This window comes from Gekko japonicus, unplaced genomic scaffold (genome assembly GCF_001447785.1).
Source record: "Gekko japonicus isolate JY-2015 unplaced genomic scaffold, Gekko_japonicus_V1.1 scaffold742, whole genome shotgun sequence".
Classification (NCBI taxonomy): domain Eukaryota; kingdom Metazoa; phylum Chordata; class Lepidosauria; order Squamata; family Gekkonidae; genus Gekko; species Gekko japonicus.
The window spans coordinates 701,420-728,305 of record NW_015175992.1 but is presented as its reverse complement, the minus strand read 5'-3'; the positions used below and the strand labels follow the sequence as shown (position 1 = coordinate 728,305).

Here is a 26,886-nt window from a genome sequence, read left to right as displayed (position 1 = left end):
ATGTATATTGTCGCCTTGCTTATTTAATACATATGCAGAGTACATCATGCGAAATGCTGGCCTAGATGAATCACAAGCGGGAATTAAGATTGCTGGGAAAAAGATCAACAACCTCAGATATGCAGATGATACCACTCTGATGGCAGAAAGTGAAGAGGACCTAAAGAGCCTCTTGCTCAAGGTAAAAGAGGAGAGCGCGAAAGTGGGCTTGAAGCTCAACATCAAAAAAACTAAGATCATGGCATCCGGCCCCATCACTCCTTGGCAAATAGAAGGGGAAGTCGTGGAAGTAGTGACAAACTTCACGTTCCTGGGATCCCAGATCACTGCAGACTGTGACAGCAGCCATGAAATTAAAAGACGCCTGCTCCTTGGGAGGAAAGTGATGGCGAACCTAAACAGCATGATAAAAAGTAGAGACATCACCCTGCCAACAAAAGTCCGCATGGTCAAAGCAATGGTATTCCCAGTAGTCATGTATGGCTGCGAGAGTTGGACTATAAGGAAAGCCGAGCACCGAAGAATAGATTGTTTTGAACTATGGTGCTGGAGAAGACTCTTGAGAGTCCCTTGGACTGCAAGAAGAACAAATCAGTCAATCCTAAAAGAAATCAACCCTGACTGTTCCCTGGAAGGCCAGATAATGAAACTGAAGCTCAAATACTTTGGCCACCAAATGAGAAGGGAGCACTCACTGGAGAAGACCCTGATGCTGGGAAAGATTGAAGGTCAAAGAAGACGGGGACGGCAAAGGATGGGATGGCTAGACAGTGTCATAGATGCAATGAACATGAAATTGAGCAAACTTCAGAGGACGGCGGAAGACCGGAAGGCCTGGCGGGAGCTGGTCCATGGGGTCGCGAAGAATCGAACTCGACTATGCGACTGAACAACAAAAAAAGTATGATGTCAAACAGCCTGGTTAGTGTGGGGGTGGCAAGCTGTAACAGGGTTCGAAGAAAATCCAGGAAAGCAAAGTACACAACTTATATGCAATGCAAGCAAAGCAAGCTACATTATTGTGATGGAAAATGAAAAAAGGTTGTATGGCATGGCAGAAACTCGCAAGTTTATCCTAAAAGCACTGATGCAGACATGTATCCTTGAATTCAGCGGAATTACAGCCTTGGTGGGATAACCTTTAACTGTATTATTACAACAGTTCAAAAGCAAGAAATTGCAAGTAGATAAATAGGTACCGCTTTGGTGGGAAGGTAACAGTGTTCCATGCGCCTTGGCGTTTAGTCATGCCAGCCACATGACCACGGAAACGTCTTCAGACAGCGCTGGCTCTTCGGCTTGGAAATGAAGATGAGCACCACAACCCTAGAGTTGGATTCAACTGGCTTTCAAGCAAGGGAAACCTTTACCTTTACCTTATGGGCAAGTTAACAGAGCACTGTATTTAATTGAACCAGTAATATTCTGTTTCTAAATGTGTCTATTACTTACCTGATCAAACCATCACTTCTAATGTTTCATTGTATATGCAGTATGTGATCCCTTATGTTATTCAGGGAAAAGCTCTACATAAAGATACAAAAATGCTTGCCAGTCTCACAAGTTATAAACATTCTAATAAAAAATAAGATGACTGGTGATTTCATACAAATTTCTTACCTAGTACACACATTCAAGGCTACATGGTTTATATCATTTTTGTCATCCTTCACAACAACATCCAAGTCAAAGGCTTCTAAAATCTGTGTCGATCTACTCCTCATGTCATTCTGTGGATTTTTCACATTGTACACAATATTGAGCTATAAGAGGGCAAACATAAAAAATTGGCAATATGAGTGGAGCATATATAATGTACTAATAGATCTTACAGTGGGATAATGACAAAATTCTAACAAAATGGCAAGAGTAGACATAAGCCAATCTAGATGGTACTGTTGGCATGTGCGTTATTTCTGATAATTATATGTATATATGTCTGTGGTTGCTTACACACATGCACACACCTGGACTGTGGTTGTGAATCCCTACGGGTTGGGAGAAAGGTGCTTTGCCTTGAAATGCTGTGACCTGCGAAGCTCCTAGCCTGCTGTTTATGCAAATGGAGTTTGACACACAGACACGGCTCAGCTAAGAAGCTGCACCGCCATTGTTAGCAGTGCCAAACAACAACTGGCATGGATATAAACCACCATTGATGAACTCTTGGTCACCACATAACCCCGATATCTGGTTTGCATCAAAAAGGACAGTTTCCTGTTGAATGGTCGTTTTATGGCTTTGAGACCAGGCCACATTGCTCTACACATCAAAGGTTGCCTTGGTACCAGCTTCACACCTTTGACCAGATGCATCCCTTGAGTTAAAGGTTTAGATTTCAAAATAGCCCAATCCTCTTAGGTAGGCACGTCATTATTAAATAACCAATAGTATAGAGTCCTGGGACGGACCACAGGAGGGAAGGGCAAGGAGGATGGCACCACTGCCAGCCCCCAAGAGCCCCCCTATATAAGGTGAGGTTCAACAGTTTGAACCCCGCTAGCCACCTTCTTCCCTAACTAAGCAACTTATAGTCTTGCTGCTATTGTAATCCTTTGTTTCCTCTCTGACCTCGTGGACTGCAGCCTAGAGGTCCACACGTGTTTGGCTGGTTCCAACTGTGTGCAGTAGAGTACTTATAGTTAGCCTGTTTATTTCACCTATTCTTCATTGGGAAGATCAAGCCTCTGATCAGATTAAGTATTTGCTACCCCCTTCCCCATACCTTTAGCATAAAAGTAACTATTTGCTATTTCTGTAATAACTGAGGATCTTGCGTGCGTGTGTGTGTCAATCTGTTTTTACGAATGTATGTGAACTAGAGTTAGGAAATAAAAGGAACCAATTGCTTTCATCAGATATTAGCCTCGTCTCCATTTGTAACCGGATTTCCTCCGAGGGTTGCGCTTCCTGTATACATTGGGCATTACCACCATGAAACATATAATTCATAACGCCTCTGTCGTAGATAAGTCAGTCAGGCTATCAGTAGGTTCTGAATTTCTTTTCTAGTATGATATCTGGTATCATTCATCATAGAATATTTTGTAATCAAACAATATGTTGTAAATCACTTTGGGTCTCCAATGGGAAGCAGGAAATGAATGAATGAAGTCAAAGAAATAGAATCAAACACACTATTCTAAAACTTCTCAAATACACTGTCAGTAATATCACATTAATTTGAATAATGATCACATTTGTAATTTCTGTGAATTCCAAGCAGTGACAGCCCCGGACTCATCTGGGGCTACTTTTGCAATCAGGGGACTTGGGAGTGAGGGAAGGTAGTGGGTTTGAATTAGGGGTATGCATTCGGCAAAGCTGAGTGGAATAAATACCTGAAAAATACCTTATCAGTATTTTTCAGGTATGTATTCAACCAAATCAGATTCTGTAATCTGATAAAGTGCTCCCAAATAAAAGCCGATTATTCGGCTTTCATTCTGTCCCTTCCACGAATCAGGGAGGGAAGGGGAAACAGATCAGAGAGGCTTCTTTAAATACCTCCCTGATCTGTCTTTGCTTCCCCAGCCTGCCTGCCACCACGGGCGGGCTGCGAAAGCAAAGGGGAGGGAGAGCGGGTCAGTTTCATCCACCTCCACTTGAAAGTGGAGGTGAGTGAAACTGACCCGCTCTACCTCCATTCCCTTCCCCATCCAGCTTGCCGGGCAGGACGGCTGGGGAAGGGAAGGCAGCAGAGCCATGGCTGGGGGAGGAAGGGGGAGGCATTTATATGCCATCCCCCTTTCATTCTCCAGGGAAAAAAGGAGTAATTTAAAGATGCCTCCCCCATCTTGCATTGATTCCCCAGCTGGCCTGCCAAGGTGGGCCAGCCGGGAAAGCAAAGACATCTTAAAATACCTCTCCTTCACTTCCCCAGCCAGGCCCATAGAATACAATGGAAAGATCGTGTTGCTGCTGTGGCGCAACTCCAGAGAAAAGGGGTTTAAAGTTTAAACCCCTTCTCTCTGGAGTCACACCGCAGTAGCAGCATGATCACTCCATTGTACCCTATGGGACCATAGGATACAATGGGAGATTGTGCCGCTGCAGCAGTGCAACTCTAGAGAGAAGGGGTTTAAACTTAAAACCCCTTCTCTCTTCACTTCCCCCACAGGCCCGCCTTGGCAGACCGGCTGGGGAGGGGAAGGGGAGGCTTTTAAAGATGCCTCCCCCCTTTTTCTTGCTTCCCCAGCCAGTGCGCCTTGGCAGGCTATGCTGGGGAAGCATAGAAAGATAGGGGAGGCATCTTTAAGAGCATCCCCTTCACTTCCCTAGCCAGCCTGCCAAGATGCACTGGTTGAGGAAGTGAAAAAAGATGGGGGGAGCATCTTTAAATGACTGCCCTTTACTTCTCCAGCCAGCACGTCTTGGCAGGCTGGCTGGGGAAGCGGAGAGAGAAGGGGTTTAAACTTTAAAGCCCTTCTCTCTGGAGTCACGCCGCAGTGGCGGCACGATCTCCCATTATACCCTACGGCCTCATAGGGTACAATGGAGAGATCGTGCTGCCACTGCGGCGCAACTCCAGAGAGAAGGGCTTTAAAGTTTAAACCCCTTCTCTCTAGAGTAGCACCACAGTGGTAGCAGGATCTTTCCATTGTATCCTGTGGGGCCATAGGGTACAATAGGAGATTGTGCCGCCACTACAGCATGACTCCAGAGTGAAGGGGTTTAAGTCTCTTTTCTCTTTGTTTCCCCCACCAGCCCACCTTGGCAGGCCGGCTGGGGAAGGGAAGGGGAGGCTTTTAAAGATACCTCCCCCCTTTTTTTGCTCCCCCAGCCTGTGCCCCTTGGCAAGCCGGCTGGGGAAGCAAAGAAATATTGGGGAGGCATCTTTAAATGCCTTTTCTTTACTTCCTCAGTCAGCGCATCTTGGCAGGCTGGCTGGGGAAGCGAACGGGTCAGTTTCATTCCCCCTCCACTTGGAAGTGGAGGGGCAGTGAAACTGACAGAGCTCAAGTTATAGCCGAATATTTTTGGCAATGCTGAGTATTTCCTGAATCTCAGTATAATACCGATACTGGGATTCAGGAGTATCGGCATTTACTGATATTTTCAGGTTTGGTTTATCAATTTTTTCCCCCATGCACACCCCTAGTTTGAACTTGGCTCCCCAGTAGCAGCTCATGGGTGGTGGTGAGCAAGCCCAGGCTCCAAGGAAGGAGCCAATCAGCAGCAGGCCAGTCCTGCCAGGGCAGACCAGGAAGCCCAAGGCTTCACTGTTGTCCACTCCCAGAAGATTAAAAAAGCCACTGCGGGGACCAGGCCCCTCAGTCCATACTGGCTTCTGTAATTTCTGTGAAATCCAAAAAATGTCCTTACAAGCTGCCATTTCATGGAAGGTTTGCATATTTACTACACCATCATTTTGTTGACTTTTGAGAGTGGCATAAAATAAATCCTTTGCACAAAGGAAAATGATAGTACTGCAAATATCCATTCATTCAGTAATAGACAAAGAACACTGGGAGAAACCATTCTGCCCTTACACTCAAAAAAAGTAGCAATTTTTCCGTTAACATGTATACATGCTATAGGCTAGCCCAGGAGCACAGCAGTTTCTCTGTTGGTGTTCTATAGTAGAACTTTTGTCCCATAAGAGGTCTCTTGGGATTGAATCAAACGCAGCCTTAAGGTCTAAAAAGGCAGCGAAAATCTTATTGCCTGTAATTCGAACCAGGGAAACTATTAATTGATCAGTTCTCTTTTTGTTGGCTGTTTGACAGCCATACTTTTGATGTATTCCTAAATTTTAATGTAATCTTATCTCTTACATGCCAATAAAGGTTGTCTGTCTATTAGAACTTTTGGAGAAGTTCATTCTCTCGTTATTCCTTAATTTTCCCTGTGCTTCACTTTCCTTCATATCACATCTGCTGGTAATAGGAGAAATACAGCAACTGTAAGCAAGTCTTCTTAACAGTAAACTCAATTTTATTCAGTAGAGCTTACTCCTAGGAATTTGTTCTTAAGATGGGATTGAAAAGATAATGAGAGATAAACGTCTGAGTGACCCACACATTCACATATATGTTTAATTGCAGCTGATTTATCTTGCTGTTTCAAATGGCAAGTTGAAAGTTGACAGTGGGGCTTAAGATGTTTGTCCAGATGGTCCTGTCATGGAGAACCAATGAGGAAAAACCAGCATCTTTTTAGGGAGGTCATGACTTTCCAGCAACAGAACTCAGAAACGGAACCCTAGTCAGGAAAGTAGACTACCCAGAAGGAGGTAGAGACTGCACCAGCTGTTTAAGGTGTATTCCAGGACATATTCCATGAAAACAGTTGGCTTACACTGAAGCATGCTTAAATCAAATGAACTAATAAGATAGTGTCACATTCTGCCCAGCAGAGGGCAGTGACAAACTATTCAAACATGCCGGTCTGTCAGATGTGGATGCACTTTTGCTACTAAAAATAAATTCCCTCTTATATAGTAAAACAAAGTAACTGCCAACAAAACAAAGAAACTGCCAACAAATAAAGACTGCTTCCATGGAATTGCCCTCCTTCAACATTACCTTCTAAAGTTAAACACTACAGATCTTAGCAATCATAGTTAAGAGGATCTTACCACTCAGTTCCTAAGACAGAACAGGACTGACATCTTCAGAAGAGAGGGTGGTGGTTTCCATCAATTCCCTCCCATAAACACAGACATACTGCAGTCTCTTTCTTTGACCCCTGTAGTGTTGCAGTCTCCTCCTTTCTTTATTTTATTGATATATTTTGTTTGGCTTTTATCCTACCCTCCCCCACAAGCAGGCTCAGGGTGGGTCAGAACAGTCTTAAAACCATACAGAATTTAAAACAGAATACAATCATAAAACAGTTATAAACAATTTGTACACATAGAACCTTAAGAGGTGCCAGTTAATTTACTGAACAGGATGAGGTTCCAGTTTTGATGTAGCTGCAGAGTTAAGCATTGCAGGAAAAGCGGGTGGGTGAGTGAGCAGCTAAGATAGACTACAGTACTGCTGTAGTACTGAGTTGCCGCGCCTTGACCATAGACCTGGTGGAACACCTCCGTTTTACAGGCCCTGCAGGGCCTGGATCTCACTAGAGAGGGTCTTCCATCAGGCTGGCACCAGAGCCGAAAAGGCTCTGGTTGAGGCTAAGCAGAAATCTTTGGGGCTGGGGACAACCAGTAGCTGTTGAGCGGAAGAGCGCAGGGTCCTTCAGGGGCTGTATAGAGAGAGACAGTCATGCAGATATGCTGGTCCAAGTCCAGATAGGGCTTTAAATGTAAGAACCAAGACCTTAAACTTGATCTGGAATTCAACGGGGAACCAATACAGCTGGCGAAGCACCAAAGGATGTGTGCTCTTAGGGATGTCCCTGTAAGGACACGCACTGCTGAATTTTGGGCCAGCTGCAGTTTCCAGAGTAGTCTCAAGGTTAGCCCTGCATACAGTGAGTTACAGTAATCCAACCTGCAGGTGACCATTGCATGGAACACTGTAGCTAGGTAGCACGCAGGGAAGGTAGAGGACCAGTTGCTTGACCTGTCACAGATGGAAAAATCCAGATCTTACAAGTGTTGTGACTGTTGTTACAACTCCATGGGAAGTGAGGAATCCAGGACCATACCAAAGCTCTTTACCACTGGTGCAGGAATTAGGAGTGCCCTGTCCAGGGCAGGGAGTTGGATCCCTAGCCCAGTAGCCCCACGATCCAGATACAGGACCTCCATCTTCACTTCATTCAGTTTCAGTCGGCTCTGCTTTAACCACACATCCACAGCATTCAAACCCTCAGCCAGAATGTCTGGGGTGGTATCCAGATGGCCATCCATCATCAGATACAGCTGTCATCAGCATACCCCAGTAGTGTTCCCGAGGGTTGACTGTCCCCCAGGAACAAAACTGGGGAAGGAGTTCAGTAGGCTGCAACAGGATCGAAAAGGAGGAAAGACTTGCTCTGCAAGGGTATCTCATCACAAGTTAGTCATACAAATATATACTTAACAGTAGAAGTATATGCAACAGATACAATAACCTTCACCCATTTACTGAACTTACATTTTGTTTTGTTTTGTTTTAATTAATCTTGGTGCCATTTAGGGGGGCCTATGTTTCAGACTCAATCCACTTAAGTGTGTTTCTGGCTAGGATCTATTCTATACCCTGATCCACTTAAGAAACAACTAAACAGCAAGGGTAAAAATCCCTTAGCGTTTGTCCTCTGTTGATAACATTGCTGTAGTTATTACGAAGTATAGAATTGTAGGCTAGAGGTGCTGCCTTATTATTAGCTGGTAGCCCCAACAGCAGGGGCACCCCACTACTGACCTGAACCAAAGTCCCCAAAAGTCAAGCACTCTCAACTTGAGCCACAGACTCAGCCTGCAAGCACTCTGTAAAAAGAGATTTCATACTCAGGTTTCACACAAGGCAGACCTCCAAGGCCATATCCAACCTCCCCCTCCACCCAGAAGAGGTGTGCATATGAAATAATGGGTTCTACCAGGTAGGTATCTGCATTTCTAAAGGCTATTCAGTTGCCACCTGGCGAATAGTCCTTCTATCTCCAGAACTTCACCTAGCCCTTTTGTGTGACCCCATGTCTATGTGAGAATCCTTTGTCTCCAAACCTGTCTTTTTCTGCTCCATCTCTCAGGATACTAAGATAAACCAATTAGACAATCAAATGTTTAGCAATCTAATCAGAGACCCATCTCTCACCTTTTGTCTATACTTGGGAGCCTTTTCAGACTGCCTTAACGTGATCATTAGTGGTCAGAAAACCCATTCAACTAGCCACCCAGCACCTGGCTGATTTAATCAAGGCTCTGCCCCTCTGGAACTTCATTGGTCACATCCAGGTCTGGGTCCTCCTGATGCTGCACCTCCTGGGACACAGGACTGGCCCACGTAATCTTTTGTCTTCACCTGAGACAAGCCCCTCAAGACCTATTGGTCAGCATTGTTTTCCAAAGTGTATATCCGTCCAAGCACACCCCTACACTCTCTCTCTCTTTCTCTGCCCACCTATAGCACATAATGCTGGCCACTGGTGCTATTCTCTTCAAGGACTTCTACACATCTGGACAGGTAATATTACCCAGTAACTGACCCCTCTATTCACTCTAATTCACCTCTGCTTTCTTAGTTCTGTATTGTTTGATCTTTTTGAATGCTTAGTGTGCTTGTGTTTATGGAAATTTTTTAATAAAACCTATTTAATCTACTCTTCAAATCTGGAGTCTTCCTACTGTGCCGGACCTTGGTATAAAAAGGTGTACAGGTCCCTTGTACCCTTCTGGCCTTGCCTGCTGCCTAGCTAATTTCCCCAAACAACCAGGCAGGCCATTGGCGGTAACAAAAGGGAGGAAAGGGGAATCATGTAGTTAGAATATACTACTTCCTTCAATCTAAACTTTAATATATCAAGGCTTTAAAATCCTGCTATGAATCTCAACTCTGAGAGGTAGTGGAAGAAGATTCTCAGATTTCTGTTTCAAATGACACACCTAGAGGGTTCCAAACCACATTTCTGCAAACAGGCATTTGAAGTCCCAGAAGCTGGTTTAGCTAGCTGAATACATAAATCCATTAATAAAACAGGAGAATAAAAACAAGAATGACAGAACATTGCCTTCTGAACTTAGAATGCATCCAAAACTACCAGTCCAACTTAAAACAAATCCCTCAAGATCCCAAAAGAGTGAAGTAAAATGTGCTTTGTCCTTATTAAAGGCATGCTGTGATTTTGGTCAAACTAAGCTGGAAGCAGATCAGTAATTTGTCATCATACACACACTGTTGCTTTAATATTTGCCAAGAAAAGCAAAAGGGTAAGAATTTACCAATAACACAAGAACATCTGAAGCAACAAACTGAATGACCCCTTAAGAAGGATTTTACTGGAAGGCCTACTGTTTACTTTTCCATTCCTTCTTGATCCTGGACGAAGCATACAGAACCAAAAAAAGTTCTGTGAGGGGTGCCTAAAGATGCCTTACCCAGCCATATTACCTGGGCAAGACTAGAAACAAACCAAAGCAGAATTTGCTATCATTAGCAGAGATAGGATTGTAAACTCAGTTCTTAGTAGACACTGGTGGTTTCAAAAGAGGGATGGATATGAATCCAACACACCACTATCCCTTCCCAGCCTACATTTAATTATGATTTGTATCCATGCTAGTATGTGTGCCTGTCAACACCATGGGGAATGCAAGGACCAGAAAACCAGTTCAGGTCATGCACAGCCCAGTTCTTACACATTTGCTGTGCACACTGCACACATTTTTCTCTCACAACTGTGCTTATTATGCACCATGTACATCACCCAGGTTCCAGCTTTTTGGTTCTTTTTACAATCTACTTCTAGCCTAAATATTGTTTCATGAAATTTCACTTCAGACTGCTGGTTGTTCTTTTATGCTATTTTTAATGTTATTTTTGTATTTTTAATATCTGCTGATGGCCAGATGACTGGACTCTGCCCTGGATATTTTGGCTAAGGCTTTAGAGGCTGTGGCTGGTTGGTTATGACAGAGCCAGTTGAAACTTAATCCAGCTAAGACGAAGGGCCCGTTTCTGAGTCGTGGGGGGACGGGTGCGGGTGTCAGACCCCCAGTCCAGTACACTCAACAACTGTCTCTTGGCAGTGATGAGTTTATTGAATTGTATACAAGATCCAGTAAGTCACTGTGTTAGAACTCAAGACTTTTGGCAGATACAAGCTTAATATAGATAATTCAAATAAAAGCCCCTTCCTTTCCCCATGCATATGTCACATTCACACCATGCCTAATGTTGCCATCCCAACCAAGTGAAAGATATATGTTTTGGTTATCTGTGGATTAGCTGGTACAGAGGAAGGCTCAAGGACACCTCTCTCTGGGAAAAGCAAAGGCGGGAAAGGAATTGTGATTTGGAAGAAAGTTATGACTTCTAGAAGCAAAGGTCCCATTCTCTCACACACTCACTCACTCCCCTCCCCGCAGGAATTCCCTCCCCCCAGTAACTATGGCAACCCAAGCAAACAAAGTGAAGGATGGTTTGACAGAGGGAATCCAACTCCCAGCCCTTAGTGGGGTGCCATTGACACTGATGCCAATGGTGAAGAGTTTGGGAGTTATCCTGGATGCCTCCCTTTCTACGGAGGCCCAGGTCACTTGCCAGATCAGCCTTCTACCATCTTCATCTGTTCAGGAAACTCGTCTCCTACCTTTTCTCCTGGGACTTGGCGACAATGATCCACGCTATAGTCATTTCCCGGCTTGATTACTACAACTCACCCTATGCAGGCCTATCCTTGAACCTGATCTGAAAGCTTCAACTGGTACAAAATGTGGCGGCACACCTGCTGACTGGGACGCCTGTGAGGGCGCACATTCAGCCAGTGCTGCGCCAGTTGCATTGGTTCCCAATTGAGTACCGAGTCAGGTTCACGGTTATGGTATTAAACTTTAAGGACCACAAGGGTCAGAAAGAAGCCTAATAAAGGGCCAATATTAAAAACCTAGTTGAAACTTATAATATAAAAAAATACACGTATTTATTAGAAAGTCAGTTAAAACCATATAAGGACTCAATGAAAGCCTCATAAAAAAGTAAAGGTGGCCTAAACACAAGGGCCAATACACATGACCTGATGCGTTTCCGTCCTATTGGGGCCTTCTTCAGAGGTCAAACAATATTGAGGTACACATAACTTTAATACATATTACAACAAAATAACCAATAAGTGAATATTGGACCAAGAAAAGAAAGGTTAAGCAGCAAGCTCTAAAGACACAAGACAAAGATGTTTTTGAGGCCTCAAAAGATGAAAGTCATGTATCTGGTGCCAAATGCACAGTTGCTGAACTTCTCCCAATTTAAGTCCAAAAAGCACCTATTTGCTTGAGGACACTAGCTCTGACTTTGATAGCCACACAGGTGCTTTTTTATATGTTATAAGTTTCAACTAGGTTTTCAATATTGGCCCTTTATTAGACTTCTTTCTTACCCTTGTGGTTCTTGATTCCAGTTTTTGGGTCAGGTTTGTTTTCCCTTCCCTGTGTCTTACTACATTAAACTTTAAGGCCCTATGCAGCCGAGGACAAGCATACCTATGGGACCATCTCTCCCCATATAGAATCATAGAGTTGGATCTCCATGGTCATCTAGTCCAACCCCCTGCACAATGCAGGAAATTCACGAATACCTTCCCCTCCACACCCACAGTGACCGCTGTTCCACGCCCAGAAGATGACAAAAAACTTCCAGGATTGCTTCCTGACCCCAAGAGCCTTGTGCTCTTCAGACCAGCAATGGTCTCCTATGAGCTCAATGACAGATGTTTTGTCACTGTCATATGTTCTGTCTGTGTGAAGTGTGCTGGGCATTTGGCCCAGTGGGGCAATACTCTCTGTATGAATTTAAACATCTGTACAGCAGGTATGGTGTTCCTAAGATAAATCAGACCCTGGGGTCTCTTAACACCCTTGATCCATAGAATACAACTTTGGTCCATAAACTACACAACATCCTCTGACAGCAGCCTCAAGTACAAACACATGCTAGTACCTTCATGAGTTATCTTCTTCCCCATACTAGGAATACAAATCCAAGATCATTAAGTCACAGCACATGCCAAAGTCAGAATGGGACTCTGGTCAGTGGCCTACTTATCATAATGTTGAATCCAACCCCAATAATACAAAAGTTATCCACCTATAAGAGTTTCCAATTCAAGTACCCCTCCACTGCAAAATCCTTTTCAAAACGTAACTTCTCCTCCCTAAAAAAGTATACTATGGCTACATACCTGAAAAATTCCAAAGCCGTGGCCAGTGGTTGAAACTGTAACCCCCATGGGCTGTGTAGCCACAATCTAAAAGAAATTGAAAATTTTAGCATGCTCAGAAACTGCAGTGAAGAGGAGGCACTAACTTGAACTAAGTTGCTCCTTTACTACCTCACCTCTTTGCTTTTGAGAACAAAGCGGTTTTTAGTATCAAGTCTGTACACAAATGGATTTTCTTCACCCGTTGAGTGGACAGTGACATCCATTTCTATGTTACCGCCAGCAGTATGCACAGCACAGGCACTCAAAGCCTGCAGGGCCACAATGGTGTCCTGTTTAGGGAAACAAGAACAAAGGCTATTTAATATGAGTGCTTGCATAGCAAGTCTGCCTTGAAGTGGAATAGCTCAGATAGCCTCTTAGAATATCTGTTTACACACAATATACCTCTGCTCCATTAGCACCCTGTCCTGACCCTTGTTAAGGTCCACTAAACAGTTCCAGCCCCTCTCAGCAGCACCAGTATTCCCCTACTCACCCTCCTTGGCAGTGCTTGCCATCTCCTGGCAGCAAAAGGGGGGAACAGGGAATATACACTGCAAGGGTATGGAAGTGGTAATGGCACCAACAGCAACAGCAGCTGAAAGATCTGAAATGGAGCTCTCCATTTGGCTGTAGCAGCCAACATTCTGACTGTTCATTTACCAAAATTCATACAAAGTTTTGTAAGTTTCCAGTATGAAAATCTGAATGAAACACCGCATGACAGGAACTACGTATAAGACTAATATTCATTCTGAGAGGATACTAATATAGTTAAATGTATGAAGATCATTCTCTAACCTGGGTAGAAGTATAACCTCCAAGGCTGTTCCTTTGCTTGAGTAGCCACTTCATAATAGGTACTCCTTCTAATAATCTCTGTTGTTTGACATGAGATAACAGAGCATAGCCTGCAAGCTCAATATCAGTAGAGTGTGGCTGCCAGGAATCAGACAGTTCAGTAGCCGGGGATCCCCAGAATCTGAGTTCTCCTGGAAAAAAGAAAACAGCTCTTGTAGCACAACCACAAGAAGTAACGTTTCCGTAACTTAGGAAAAGCCTACGTATGTCATCTGGCATATGAAACAACTTCAAAGACCAATTTCAACATTTTCTTTTGCTCTAATTCTTGTCCCCATTCTTATAACTCGTTGTTAGTAAGCAGTACTGGCCACAACCTTGGCATTAACAATTCATACCATTTTAATGTTATGGTTGCACATAACCACTTGCCTTGCTGCCTGCTGCTGTAAAGCCTGCTTTCAGGTGATCATGCAGAAAATAAATGGTAAATTGTAAGGAGCTGCGGTGGCTCAAGTGGTTAAGATGCTGAACTGCAGGCTGTGGAAGGTCGGTAGTTCAGCAGTTCAAGACCCGAGTGTGCCATATGACAGAGTGAGCTCCCGTCTCTAGTTCCAGCTCCTGCCAACCTAGCAGTTCGAAAGCAAGAAATTGCAAGTAGATAAATAGGTACCACTTCAGTGGGAAGGTAACAGCGTTCCGTGCGCCTTGGTGTTTAGTCATGCCAGCCACATGACCATGGAAACGTCTTCGGACAGTGCTGGCTCTTCGGCTTGGAAACGGAGATGAGCACCGCAACCTTAGAGTCGGACTCGACTGGCTTTCGAGCAAGGGAACTGTAATGTATTACATGAAGCACCTCATAGGACTCCCATGTTAAGCTTCGAGCCAGACCAGGGCTCCTCTGAGCGAACTTCCTATTGGTCGCTTCGTAACAGCGACCAATCAGAACGATACCATTCCCTAGGAGGGAAAGACTCCCATTGGTCTTTATTCTAGCAATCTCATTGGTTGTTATTTGTAAATAGGCGTGGCTACATTAGCCCGGTTATGTTTAAAAGGAGCATAAGCTCCCACTGTTTTCTGTTCTGGTTTCTTACTGAGTTAGTGCTTGCTCGTTACTTCCAATAAAGCTGAATCACTTGCTGAATCACTGTACGAGTCCTTTGTTAGCGCGATCTAACAATTGGCGACGAGGATGGGATGTTAGAGCAGGTAGGCAGCCCTGCGGACATCCACACTTCGGACTCGGAAGAAAGCGGGCAGAGCACAGCAGCCGATCCGGCGGAGGCGCCACCAGCTCCGGTGCCCAAGTCTCCCCCGATGGCTGGAAGCCAGAAGTTCGAGTGCTTCGAACCCTCCTCAGAAGACTGGGACTCCTACCTGTCCAGGTTCGAGTTCCATCTGGAGACCCACGACATCACCGATGAGGCGAAGAAACGAGCATGCCTCCTGAGTTCCTGCGGGAAGGGGACCTTCGACATAGCCAGGTCGTTGGTGGCCCCAACTGATATAAAGACTGTCACCTACGCTGACATCACGGAGAAGCTTAAGGCTCACTATTCTCCACAACCGTCGGAGATCGCCTGCCGGCACGCTTTTTACAAGCGGAACCAGGCCGGAGGCGAGACCATCGCAGATTTCGTGGCGGCCCTTCGCAAAGCCGCACGGCCATGTAATTTCCACAACGTGGAGGAAGCCCTCAGAGACCGTCTCGTCTGCGGTCTCAAAGATGAAAGGCTGCAACAGAGGCTGTTCGCCCGCACCACCCTGACCTGGGCAGTGGCCTACGAAGAGGCCGTGGCCGCGGAAGCAGCGGAGAAGTCCACGAAGGAGGTCCGCCAGCGGGTGGCAGAGCCCAGTATACACGCTCAACGAGACAGCGAGGGCGAAGACGCGGATGATGACGTCAACGCGGTTCGAGGCAAGCGGACCCCAGCGAAGACTACCAACGTCAAGCCTTGCTCCGGTTGTGGCGGGAAGCACCAGCGCGGCTCCTGTTGGGCTCGTGATGTCGACTGCAGAGCGTGTGGGCGGCGTGGTCATCTGGCCAGAGTCTGCAGATCAGCGAAGAAGGATCCCTCAACTAACAACCGGTCAGCGCAGAGGGGCACTCCAGTCAGCACCCAAGGCAAGACCCGTTCCTCAGCATCGGAAGCAAGCTGCCAGTTGACGGCGACCTTGTCGAGCGCATCGGCCGTAAATCGCACCAGCAGCCAGGGCAAGATCACCGTGACTCCACTCCTCGACGGCCGACCCTGTACAATGGAGGTGGACTCAGGATCGTCCGTGACGGTGATTTCTGCCGCGTCCTGGCGCCAGTTGTTCCCGAACCGAAGCCGGCGGCGGCTCCAGCCTGCGGGAACCAGAGTGTCCGACTTCCAGGGCAACCGAATTCCCTTGGCCGGACGGGACTCTGTTACTGTTGAGTATAAGGGGAAATGTGTTAAACTGTCATTCCTGATTGCAGAGGGAGACCGGGTTAACCTGCTAGGGTTAGATTGGTTTGAGCCATTGGGCATCGGTATTTCTGGGATTAACAGGATGTCTGAAAATAAATGGGGCATGCTGTACGACCTGTTCCCTGATGTATTTGCCGAAGGGTTGGGAAGGTACAAGGGCCCCCCGGTTGCGTTTGACTTAGATCCGTCAGTCAAACCTATTAGGTTGAAGTATCGGAAAGTACCTGTGTCTCTCAAACATAAGGTGGAAAAAGAGATTGACAAACTAGTTGAGCAAGGGGTTTTAGAGCCAGTACCATACAGCAAATGGGAGACCCCGATCGTAACCCCTGTCAAATCAGATGGGTCCATACGACTATGCGCCGATTACAAATGTACGATTAACAAGGCGCTGCAGCAACATTCGTACCCGGTCCCGGTAATAAGCCACATTTTGGCTTCCCTGGGGGGTGGCAAGATTTTCGCCAAATTTGACCTGGCCCAGGCATACCAGCAGTTGCCTGTCACCCCGGAGGCTGCCGAGGCCCAAACAATTGTAACCCACCAAGGGGCTTTTAAAGTGAACAGGCTGCAATTCGGGGTCAACGTAGCACCTGGGATTTTTCAGGGCCTCATGGAACGTCTACTAAGGGGGGTACCTGGCACAGTGCCCTATTTTGACGACGTGCTGATTGCGGGCGGGTCTGAACAGGAACTACTGGACCGGGTTAAAGAGGTCCTCAGGCGTTTTCAAAATGCCGGCCTCAGAGTTAAGCGCTCAAAATGCACGCTCGGGGTGGAAAGTGTGGACTTCCTGGGGTTTCGCATTGACGCAGAGGGAGTCCACCCCACGGATGAGAAGGTATCTGCAATCCAAAACGCCCCCAGGCCGGTGAGTAAGAAGGAGCTCCAATCCTTTTTAGGACTCCTGAATTTTTATCATGCGTTTTTACCGCATAAGGCATCAGTGGCGGCCCCTTTGCACGCGCTTTTGCACAAGGAGGCAAAATGGAAGTGGGGGCAGGCCGAGGAAAAGGCTTTTGTGGGAGTCAAGGAGCTGCTGACATCTAATGCCGTACTCACGCATTATGATGAACACAAGCTCCTGGTGTTAGCTGCTGACGCTTCACCGTTTGGAGTAGGCGCAGTTTTAAGCCATCTGATGCCTGATGGGAGCGAAGCGCCTATCGCTTTTTATTCTAGATCACTATCTGCGGCAGAGCGGAACTATGCCCAGATAGACAAGGAGGGTCTGGCGTTGGTAGCGGCTGTCAAAAAGTTCCATGATTTTATTTTTGGCAGACGATTTTTGCTGGTCACTGACCACAAGCCGCTACTGGGGATTTTTGCGCCCGATAAGCAATTGCCAAACATCATGTCCCCACGCATGCTTAGATGGGCGATATTTTTGCAGGCTTATGATTTTGACTTAGAGCACCGGCCTGGGAAAGCGATTGGGCATGCGGATGCCCTCAGCCGGTGCCCGGTGCCGGACATTGGCGCAGACCCTGCCCCCGCCTGTGAGGTCTTGGCAATTGAGGAGCTTCCTCGACCCCCGGTATCATCCAGGGACATTGCAGCACACACGGCCAAGGATAGCGTGCTGTCCCGAGTATTAAACTGGGTTTGGAGGGGGTGGCCGGTTGGAAGCGTTGAACCGGAGTTCGGCCCTTACAAAAGCCGTCAAAATGAACTATCCATTTCTAAGGGCTGTGTATTATGGGGGAACAGGGTGGTGGTTCCTGACAAACTCAGGACGAGAGTGTTAGAGTCGCTGCACGAGGGTCACCCCGGTATGGTACACACCAAAGCGTTGGCCAGAGGGTATGTCTGGTGGCCGGGGCTGGACAAAGAGATCGAAGAATGGGTACGAGGGTGTCCCAAATGCCAGCAAGTCAGACCCGATCCCCCACAAGCTACACCCCAAGGCTGGGAGTCATCTGGTAAACCCTGGGCCAGATTGCATATAGATTTTGCTGGCCCTCTCCAAGGGCAAATGTTCCTAATTGTGGTGGACGCTATGTCCAAATGGCTGGAGGTCGTGCATATGAAATCGACCACATCACTTGCTGTGATCCATGCGCTCCGCCGACTTTTTGCCACCCACGGGTTGCCTGACGTCATCGTCAGTGACAACGGGCCTCAATTTGTGTCTGAGGAATTTAGGCTCTTCCTCACGAGTAATGGCATACGCCAAATGACTTCGGCCCCTTTCCATCCGGCATCTAATGGCCAAGCCGAACGGATGGTCAGGACGGCCAAAGAGGCCCTGGGTAAAATGGACGAAGGGGACTGGAGCCAGAGGCTGGGCTCCTTTCTTTTGCTGCAGCACACCACCCCCTGTAGTGCTACAGGCCGTAGTCCGGCCGAATTGTTAATGGGGCGGAGACTCACGACCCGTTTGAACCGAATGCACCCAGACCTCACTGAAGAGCAATCCGAGCGTACCACGGCGCAACCGAAGGTGCGCATGTTTGAAAAAGGGGACAAGGTTTTCGCACGAAATTATGCAAACGGGCACTTGTGGCTTCCTGGGGTTATATCCGACTCTGTGGGTACTCGAATGTATGTGGTGCAGTTAGCTGACGGTCGAATATGGCGGCGCCACATAGATCAGTTAAGGAGACGTTGGGCTAGGGACAGCGCTGACTCTCCGACGGCTGAATCCCCTGATGTCGAGTGGACACCCCCAGAGCAGGCGGTGAGTACCGAAAGGCCCGGTACTGTTCCCGAGTCAGGGCAGAACCCTGTGTGCGGGGCTGAAATCCCAGTCGAGTCTGTGCCTGATTCAGGCTGTAGTGAACCCCACTCTGACCCACAACCTTGTCTGCCCATGGAGCCTGCACCGCTCCGCAGGTCCCAGCGTTCGCGGCAAATGCCGACTTATCTGAAGGACTATGAGTGTAAATACTGTTGGAATAACTGATGTACAAAGGTTGAGTGTATGTATGTAAATAATAAAACAATTGGGATGATGGCTTAACTTAGGGGGGAGGAATTGTAATGTATTACATGAAGCACCTCATAGGACTCCCATGTTAAGCTTCGAGCCAGACCAGGGCTCCTCTGAGCGAACTTCCTATTGGTCGCTTCGTAACAGCGACCAATCAGAACGATACCATTCCCGAGGAGGGAAAGACTCCCATTGGTCTTTATTCTAGCAATCTCATTGGTTGTTATTTGTAAATAGGCGTGGCTACATTAGCCCAGTTATGTTTAAAAGGAGCATAAGCTCCCCCTGTTTTCTGTTCTGGTTTCTTACTGAGTTGAGTGCTTGTTCATTACTTCCAATAAAGCTGAATCACTTGCTGAATCACTCTAAGAGTCCTTTGTTAGCGCGATCTAACAGGAACCTTTACCTTTACTAAGGAGTTGGAAATGTATTTTTAATGCAATTGAGATCCCACAATTGACTAACAGAAACGTGTATGCAGACTGGCTACTGAAGAGGTATGTGTGCCAACAGCTTTTATGAAGTTATCTACATGGGTGTTATAGATTTACTCTTAAAAAATATGAAAAGTACACACAAAAATCGTAATATGTGAAGAGACCCAAAAATAGCCCCTTCAAGCACCTAGATTAGTTTGCATACACACAGGTGTTGTTCTCCCCCCTGATTACCCACTGTTTCTAAAAGGCTTTTGAGGAGACACAAGGGACTGTAGCTGCAAAGAAGGTTAGGAAATCCCCTTGCTCTGCAAATGGAACTCTGTGTGTGGTTCTTAGGATTCAATGCATTTAAATAAAAATACACACACCTTTCTCTCAGACTTACCTTTGAGCTTTAAAAAAATAATTAAATAACAAATAATGTTCTGAATTTTCATTCTGTTTCAAACACTTCTATAAATGCTTCCCTATGTAAAAAAAAAAAATCTTACCTTGATGTTCTGATCTGCCATTCAGGATGTTCAGTGCTATCTTTGCTTGTGTGCTCTTCTTAGCCAGTGATAAGGCATATGCCACAAGGGCCAGTGTATAATTATCTGATATTCCTTCATTTAATTTCATTTCTAGGAAGTTCAAGGCCTTTCTGATGGAGCTGTCATACTGGGTAAATAAAAATGACATTGTAAGAAATACAATTCAGCAGCCTAACATTTAACCCAACAAATGGTGGTTACTACAGTGTATTGAAGTGCCAGTGCAAATACTTGAAGTAAAAACATCACTTCATTAACGTTAGGACTGTGTGTTTGCTGCAATTATGTGCAAGCAAAGAAAACCTACAGAATGTTGTATGCAGAATTTCCACATGAGTTGCCTGGCCTGTTGTTGGGAAGTAAAATTTTTTCCTGCTTCACCATAACATTGTGGTGCATTCATGCACCATCCAGGATTTCCCCAGCTCTTCTCCAATCATTCTCAAACTTGCTTTGCTGTGGAGTTTTGAGAAAGACATGGCTGCCATGTGGGTGTGAAAGACTGGATTTTCCTGCCATCATGGCAGCTATTTCTCCTAGCACTGCCCTCACAGTGGCCATTCCGCTCCCACCCTGCTTTTTAAAAAATCAGGTCTTGAACACTGTCATATTGATATAATAATACTTTAAAATCTGTATTTCAGGTTTTTTGAAATCCCAACTTTCATTACAATGAAGTCTCTAGTAGACCCTTTTGTTGTGGAGATATAAAGGGAAAGGCATATCTCTGCAAAAAAAGGTAGAGAATTACTTTTAAAAAAATGAAAGCAAGGAATTCAGAGAACCTGAAACACAGTTTGTTATAATGTTATGTCAGTTGGCCCCGGGCCCGGATGCAATTCCTCCTGAGGCTATTAAAGCATTTCCAGACTGGTGGGCTCCTTTTTTGGCAGCCCTTTTTACCGCCATAGATATGTCAGGTGAAATGCCTGAAATTTGGACGAATGCCACAGTAGTGCCAATCTTTAAAAAAGGTAACCGCGAGTTGCCTAGTAATTATCGACCGATCAGTCTCCTCTCTACGATTGGGAAACTCTATGCAAGACACCTGGTGATTTAGCTCAATGCTTGGGTATCTGAACAACGGATACTGGGAATCGAACAAGCCAGCTTCTGTCAGGGGAAGTCCACCTTAGACCACTGTATAGTCTTAAGTCACCTAGTAAATAAATACCATAAAGGGAAACGAAGCAAGTTAATTGCTATTTTCCTTGATCTGAAGGGTGCTTTTGACTCTGTGTCTAGGGAGCTGTTATGGAAGAAACTAATGAAGCTGGGGATGGACGTAAGATTGTTATTTTTGATTAGGAAACTTTATACTGGTACAACCTGTCAAATCAGAGGCTCTAGTTAAGGTACTCTAACCCCAAAAATTATTATTAATATCGGGGTTAAACAGGGATGTATTTTAGCCCCGCTTCTCTTTAATTTGTTCCTCAATGATCTGGCTGCCTGTTTGGAAAAGTCTGCGGGTTATAGTCACTGCCCATGTTTAAGTGGACGAGCAATCCCCCTGCTTCTATATGCTGATGATGCCGTCATTCTCTCCCGTTCTGAAGTAGGGATGAAAAAATTGCTGGAGTGCTTCTTGGATTATTGTGATCATAATGGACTTTCAGTGAATTTTTAAAAATCTAAAGTTAGGGTCTTTGGGGGATTCTGGAAACCTATGAACTGGAGTATAAGGGGTAAAATAATTGAACAGGTTAAAAGCTTTACATATCTGGGGGTTTTCTTTCATCATAACTCTAGGTGGGTAACACAGAGAACAGAGGCAATTAAAACTGTGAACTGTTGTATACTTGCAATTTCGCGGTTTTACTACACTAAGGGTAATCAGTACGTGCCAGCAGCTATATAAGTGTTTGCACACCAAATTAGCGCAAAGCTACTACATGGTATTCCTATATGGATTACTGAATAACTTCAATCCAAATTCCTTAGGAAGATTTTGGGGTTGCCTTCGTGCGTATCTTATGCTGCCATTTGTTTGGAGCTTAACTTGAGACGGTTAGAGACCAAGGCCTGGATTATTACTTTTAGATTTTGTTTACGTCTGCATTTCAGATCAATAGCCTTATCACCTATATGTTGGAAGATTCTCAATCCTCTGCGTGGCTTATGGCTATCGAAAAGAAAATCACATCTATTGGTTTTAACCTGAGTGACTTGGTCACTCTGTCAGAGGTGGAGGTCTTTACCTTGCTTAAGCAGAGGCTTATTGATATAGAGCTGCAAGAGCTCAGAGCCCTTGCCTCCAGAAGATGCTCCCCAGTAAGATGGGCCTATGCCCCTTCTGGTGCTCCACCACATTACTTTTTCTGCCTGACTTCGCCGCAAATGTGTAGAGCTTATTTGTTGGCTCGTTTTAATGTTGTCCCCCTTTGCTATTCTTGAGGGGAGATATAAGAAAATCCCCTATTCAGACAGATTTTGTGGATGTAATAGAAGAGAAATAGAAACTGTTGAGCACGTACTCTTACATTGTAAAATGTTAAATTACATTCGAGTGGAATTTACAGAAGCCCCCCTTCGGTTGGTAGCAGGCCAACCGGATAGAATCAAGGTACATTATCTCCTTGCTTCACGAGATCCGGAGATCACTGAACTGACTGCTAAGTTTCTTCATGGTTTTATAAAACGGAAGAATGACCCTGATCACATTAATGAGTCTTAATTTATAAATTTAAAAACTCAATTTTAAAGTTTAGAATTTAAATTTATTTTACGACTCAGGCATTTTTGTATGACCAAATCTATCTTGTGACAACTTGAGTTATGTTATAGGCCTGATATATCCTTGGAATGGTTTACCACTATCTATTTTATAATGTCTATTGGATTGTATTAATATTGGGAATTGCTTCTAATATTGTATGCCAATAAAAGGTATTTGACTTTGAATGTTATGTCAGTATTATAATAATATTAATAACAACAGCAACAATAATATCATTGTTAACATCTCCCTTATACATAAAAGCCGAATGGTGGTGATACGTCTCTAGAACATTCCACACACTCCGGAATTGGTTGGCGCCCTGGTGTGTCACTCAGAATCTGTCCCTATCCACTGGCTGCACTGCTTGAGTCTTGCCTCCAACATTCTAAACAGTTTGCTGGTCCTCTCCCCCACATAGCCAGTCAGAACACAGAGGTTATTTGCATATGCAGCCTCATTGGCCTTTGCCTCGGGACACAGAGGTCGTTTGCATATGCGACTTGATTGGCTTTTGCCTCTAACATTCTAAACAGTTTGCTCTTCTGAGGTAAAATGTATCCAATCTCCAGGTGAGGGCTGGAGATCACTCAGAATTACAGCTGCTTTTCAGATGGCAGAGATCAGTTCCCCTGGAGAAAATGGTGGGTTCTGTATCCTTATATGCTGCTGAGGTGGCCCCCGTATGACAGCCAATGTGACATAGCAGTCAGGGCTTCAGGGCACGGGAGAGGCTGCAGGTGTGTGCGGGGTGGAAAGCTGAAGGGTGAGGGGGAAATAAAGGTAGGTTGATGCTTAGCTGGGTTGCCAACTCCAGGTGGGAAATTCCTGGAGATGTGAGGGATAGAGCCTGGAGAGGGTGAGGTTTCAGGATGGAGCCTGGAGAGGGTGAGGTTTCAGGAGGCGTGGGACCTCGGACAGGTACAAAGCAATAGACTCCACCCTCCAAACCAACCATTCCCTTCTGGGGAACCATCGTTGCCAATCTCCAGGTGAGGGCTGGAGTTCACTCAAAATTACAACTGTTCTTTAGGTAGCAGAGATCAGTTCCTCTGGAGAAAATGTTGGACTCAATGTCATTATACCCTGCTGAGGTCACCATAGCAAATTGACACTAAGTGTCCAAGGCTGGGGCACCCGTCCAGAGCCTCTTTCTAGAGGCCGTTATATTTATTTCCACAATGAGCCTTTTTCCTAGTATATTATATTACTAATATATTAATAAAGTATGAATAATATTACATCAATACAATAATATTCAATTGCCAATTTTAAAAAAACCTGAAAAGGCCTTGGTGGCCTGGGGGGATGGCCACAGTTGGGAATCAGGCAGGAAAACGGCAAGAAATCTGCCACGTGGACACCCTGCCGCTGCCATGCTCTCCCTGTGTGGAAACCACCTACGTGTGCACTTGCACTCCAAGCAGTGGGCATTTCAGGGCAGTCTTTACAGAAAAGATGCTGCCTTTCAAGGAAAAAGCACTGGAGTATTGTAGTCTGAGTGTGGGAATAACACTAGACAACTGCACTCTAATGGCAGCGCAGCAAACACAATGCCAGGCTCATAGGATCTTCTAAGCATCTGCAAAATGATATTTTTTAAAATTCTTTCTGTGGTTTTAATATTATTTTCTTTTATCTTATGCTGCTGCTTTTTCATGGTATTTATGCTGTATTTTGCTCCTATGTTGTTTTATGTTGGTTATGCACAGGTTTGCAGTGTTAGAGAAGATGACACAATACAAAAAGGTTAAATCAAACTTTGCAATGACATATTTTTAGCACTAGAAAAGAGTAAGAGTCCAGTAGCACCTTAAAGACTAACACAATTTGTGGTAGGGTATGAGCTTTCATGGTTCACTGCTCACTTCTTCAGGTATGTTTTCTACTGTTACAGACAGACTAACATGGCTATCTATCCTTCATCTGTTTTTAGCAGTTTGGCTAGTTTCTACTCTTTTAGTGGCAAGGTTTATTTCTATTGACTTGTTGATATTCCTTTATTTGTTGGCCATGTCCGGCAGGTTCTAGGGAGGCAGTGTTAAATAGTGGGTTCCATGGATGAACAGACCCCTAGTATAGTGATCAGCTCCCATTATTAGTGATTTCAGCACGGAGAAGGACTGAAAATCCCTGGCAGAAGCCTGGTTTTTAAGCAGGCAAGACACCGCACACCAAACACACCCCACTCCCAACAACAGGCTATTTACATTACATTGCTTCTCTATTGGTCCATTCTAGGATCTTTGTTTCTCAGTCCATTCTAGGATCCTTGTTTCTCTATTGGTCCATTCTAGGATCCTAGCCAGCTATTGTTTATGGATGCAAGCTCAACCCGACCCCAGGGCTAGTCGAGGCTGACTCATCCTTAGTACACAACAGGCAGCATACATATTTTCTAATCACATCAATCACATCAATGAAACTACAATCCTTCACAATATTGTCACATTGGTATCTGATGCCACACAAATTAGCTCGTATTAACCCATCATATAGCCTCATGTGCTGGAAAAAGTGTGGTAACATGGGTATTACCTACACTGCTGGATTTTTTTGCCCTAATATTCTACCTTTTTGGAAGACAGTTCTGATCCAAATCAAATCCATTAGTGGCATAGATATTCTCCCTACACCGGAACACCTGTTTTTGAACGGATGGGCTGATCACTGCTCTGCTTTTTCCACCAAAGAAGGAGTCTCCTTAATGCGATTGCCACACACTGGAAAACATCAGTTACATCAATGACACCCACTCTTTCACAATGGCATAAAAAGATGTGGGATTTATATATTATGGCTAAACTCTCGGACAATCTTACGTGATTTGATAAGATCCCTGCCCCTACCACATTTGTATCTACATGGTTTCCCATATTAGAATACCTTTCCAAACAAAATGACACGCCTAAAGTGACTGACGACCTATGGCTATGGTAATGTTAATCTTTTCCAACCACTTACCTTAGTCTCTCTATATTCTTAATATAGACAGATTTCATCATTTATTCTTCAACCACACTCATCATTGTTTCTAATGTTAAAATGCACTATATATTACCCTTTACTAACGTTTATAGGTTCTATCATAAGTTTGCATAATTTCGGACTTGAATTTCATGTTTGTATTTTTACTGAATAATAAATAAAAATGTTACTGTAAAAAAGAAAATCTCATCCTTTCCTATTGTGCTCCCCATTCATCAGGTCAATGTGCCAGTATTTTGTTTCTGTTTCTCTTTTCATTTTCTCAGCTCAAAATGAATAGAGATGGTCTTGCTTATACACAGGAATGGATTGCACAACAAATATAGCTAATTTTGCGTGCCTCAAAGGGTGAATTTTGTTCATGTTGTTCGTGTTAAAGTATTTATTTGGTCACCAGAGTTTTCAGATCAAACACCGATCTTTCAGCTCCCAAACTAAAACACACACACTCTCCCCTCAGATATGTTCATTTTTAAAATAAGGAAACGGATTCAGCCGCATACAAACAATTATCTGCTCCCAGCTCTTAGAAAAAAAGGAAAATTGAAAGAAAGATTGGAAGAATGATGGGGTGGGAGTGAAAGAGGAAAGAAAGAAATTGTTCTTTGGACCATAAAAGAGCAAAGAGAGGTGTTTGCAGCTGGTAAAACAGCACAATGCCACCCTCTGTTCTTGTTTAAAGAACTACAGTTTGGACAGGGTCCAAGCATCATTTTCTGCCAGCAGACAGAGGAGGCATTTTTTGTCAGTTTCCCTCTTTTATTACAGACCCCCCTCATGCTGTTCCCAGGGGGTCTGCTGTCCTCAAGGAAAAGCACTTTGGAAGCTCTGTGGACTCTGGAGGGTGGGGGAGACCTGAAAGTTCTGTTCTGCTAATTCTTCTGTTTTGTTGCACCTTCTGTAGATAGAAATTGATGTTTAGATACAACCCATTACTAAGGAAAATTTCTAAAAATGGGATAGCTGAGATGGGACTGTAAAAGTCCAAGCTAACCTCAGCAGTAAGTGTAATGGATTTCACGACAAAGGACTGGTACAAATACAAATAGAACTTTGCCAGGTCAAACAAATAAAATTGTTTTGCATGAAGGATGTGCTGAAATTATGCATGTACTGTGACACACAGAAAGAAGAAGAAGAAGAAGAAGAAGAAGAAGAAGAAGAAGAAGAAGAAGAAGAAGAAGAAGAAGAAGAAGAAGAAGAAGAAGAAGAAGAAGAA

The 26,886-nt window shown here is 44.8% G+C and overlaps 1 protein-coding gene across 1 annotated transcript in view; it reads right to left on the bottom strand.

Moving 5' to 3' along the window:
• CD109 (CD109 molecule) overlaps positions 1 to 26,886 on the bottom strand; it is a 170,389-nt gene that overhangs the window by 17,355 nt on the left and 126,148 nt on the right. The window contains exons 26-30 of the mRNA XM_015426374.1: positions 19,919 to 20,070; positions 13,594 to 13,784; positions 12,927 to 13,082; positions 12,772 to 12,837; positions 1,621 to 1,763 (exon numbers count right to left, since the gene is read on the bottom strand). Coding sequence (XP_015281860.1) covers positions 1,621 to 1,763; positions 12,772 to 12,837; positions 12,927 to 13,082; positions 13,594 to 13,784; positions 19,919 to 20,070 — 708 coding nt within the window. The remainder of the gene's footprint in view (positions 1 to 1,620; positions 1,764 to 12,771; positions 12,838 to 12,926; positions 13,083 to 13,593; positions 13,785 to 19,918; positions 20,071 to 26,886) is intronic.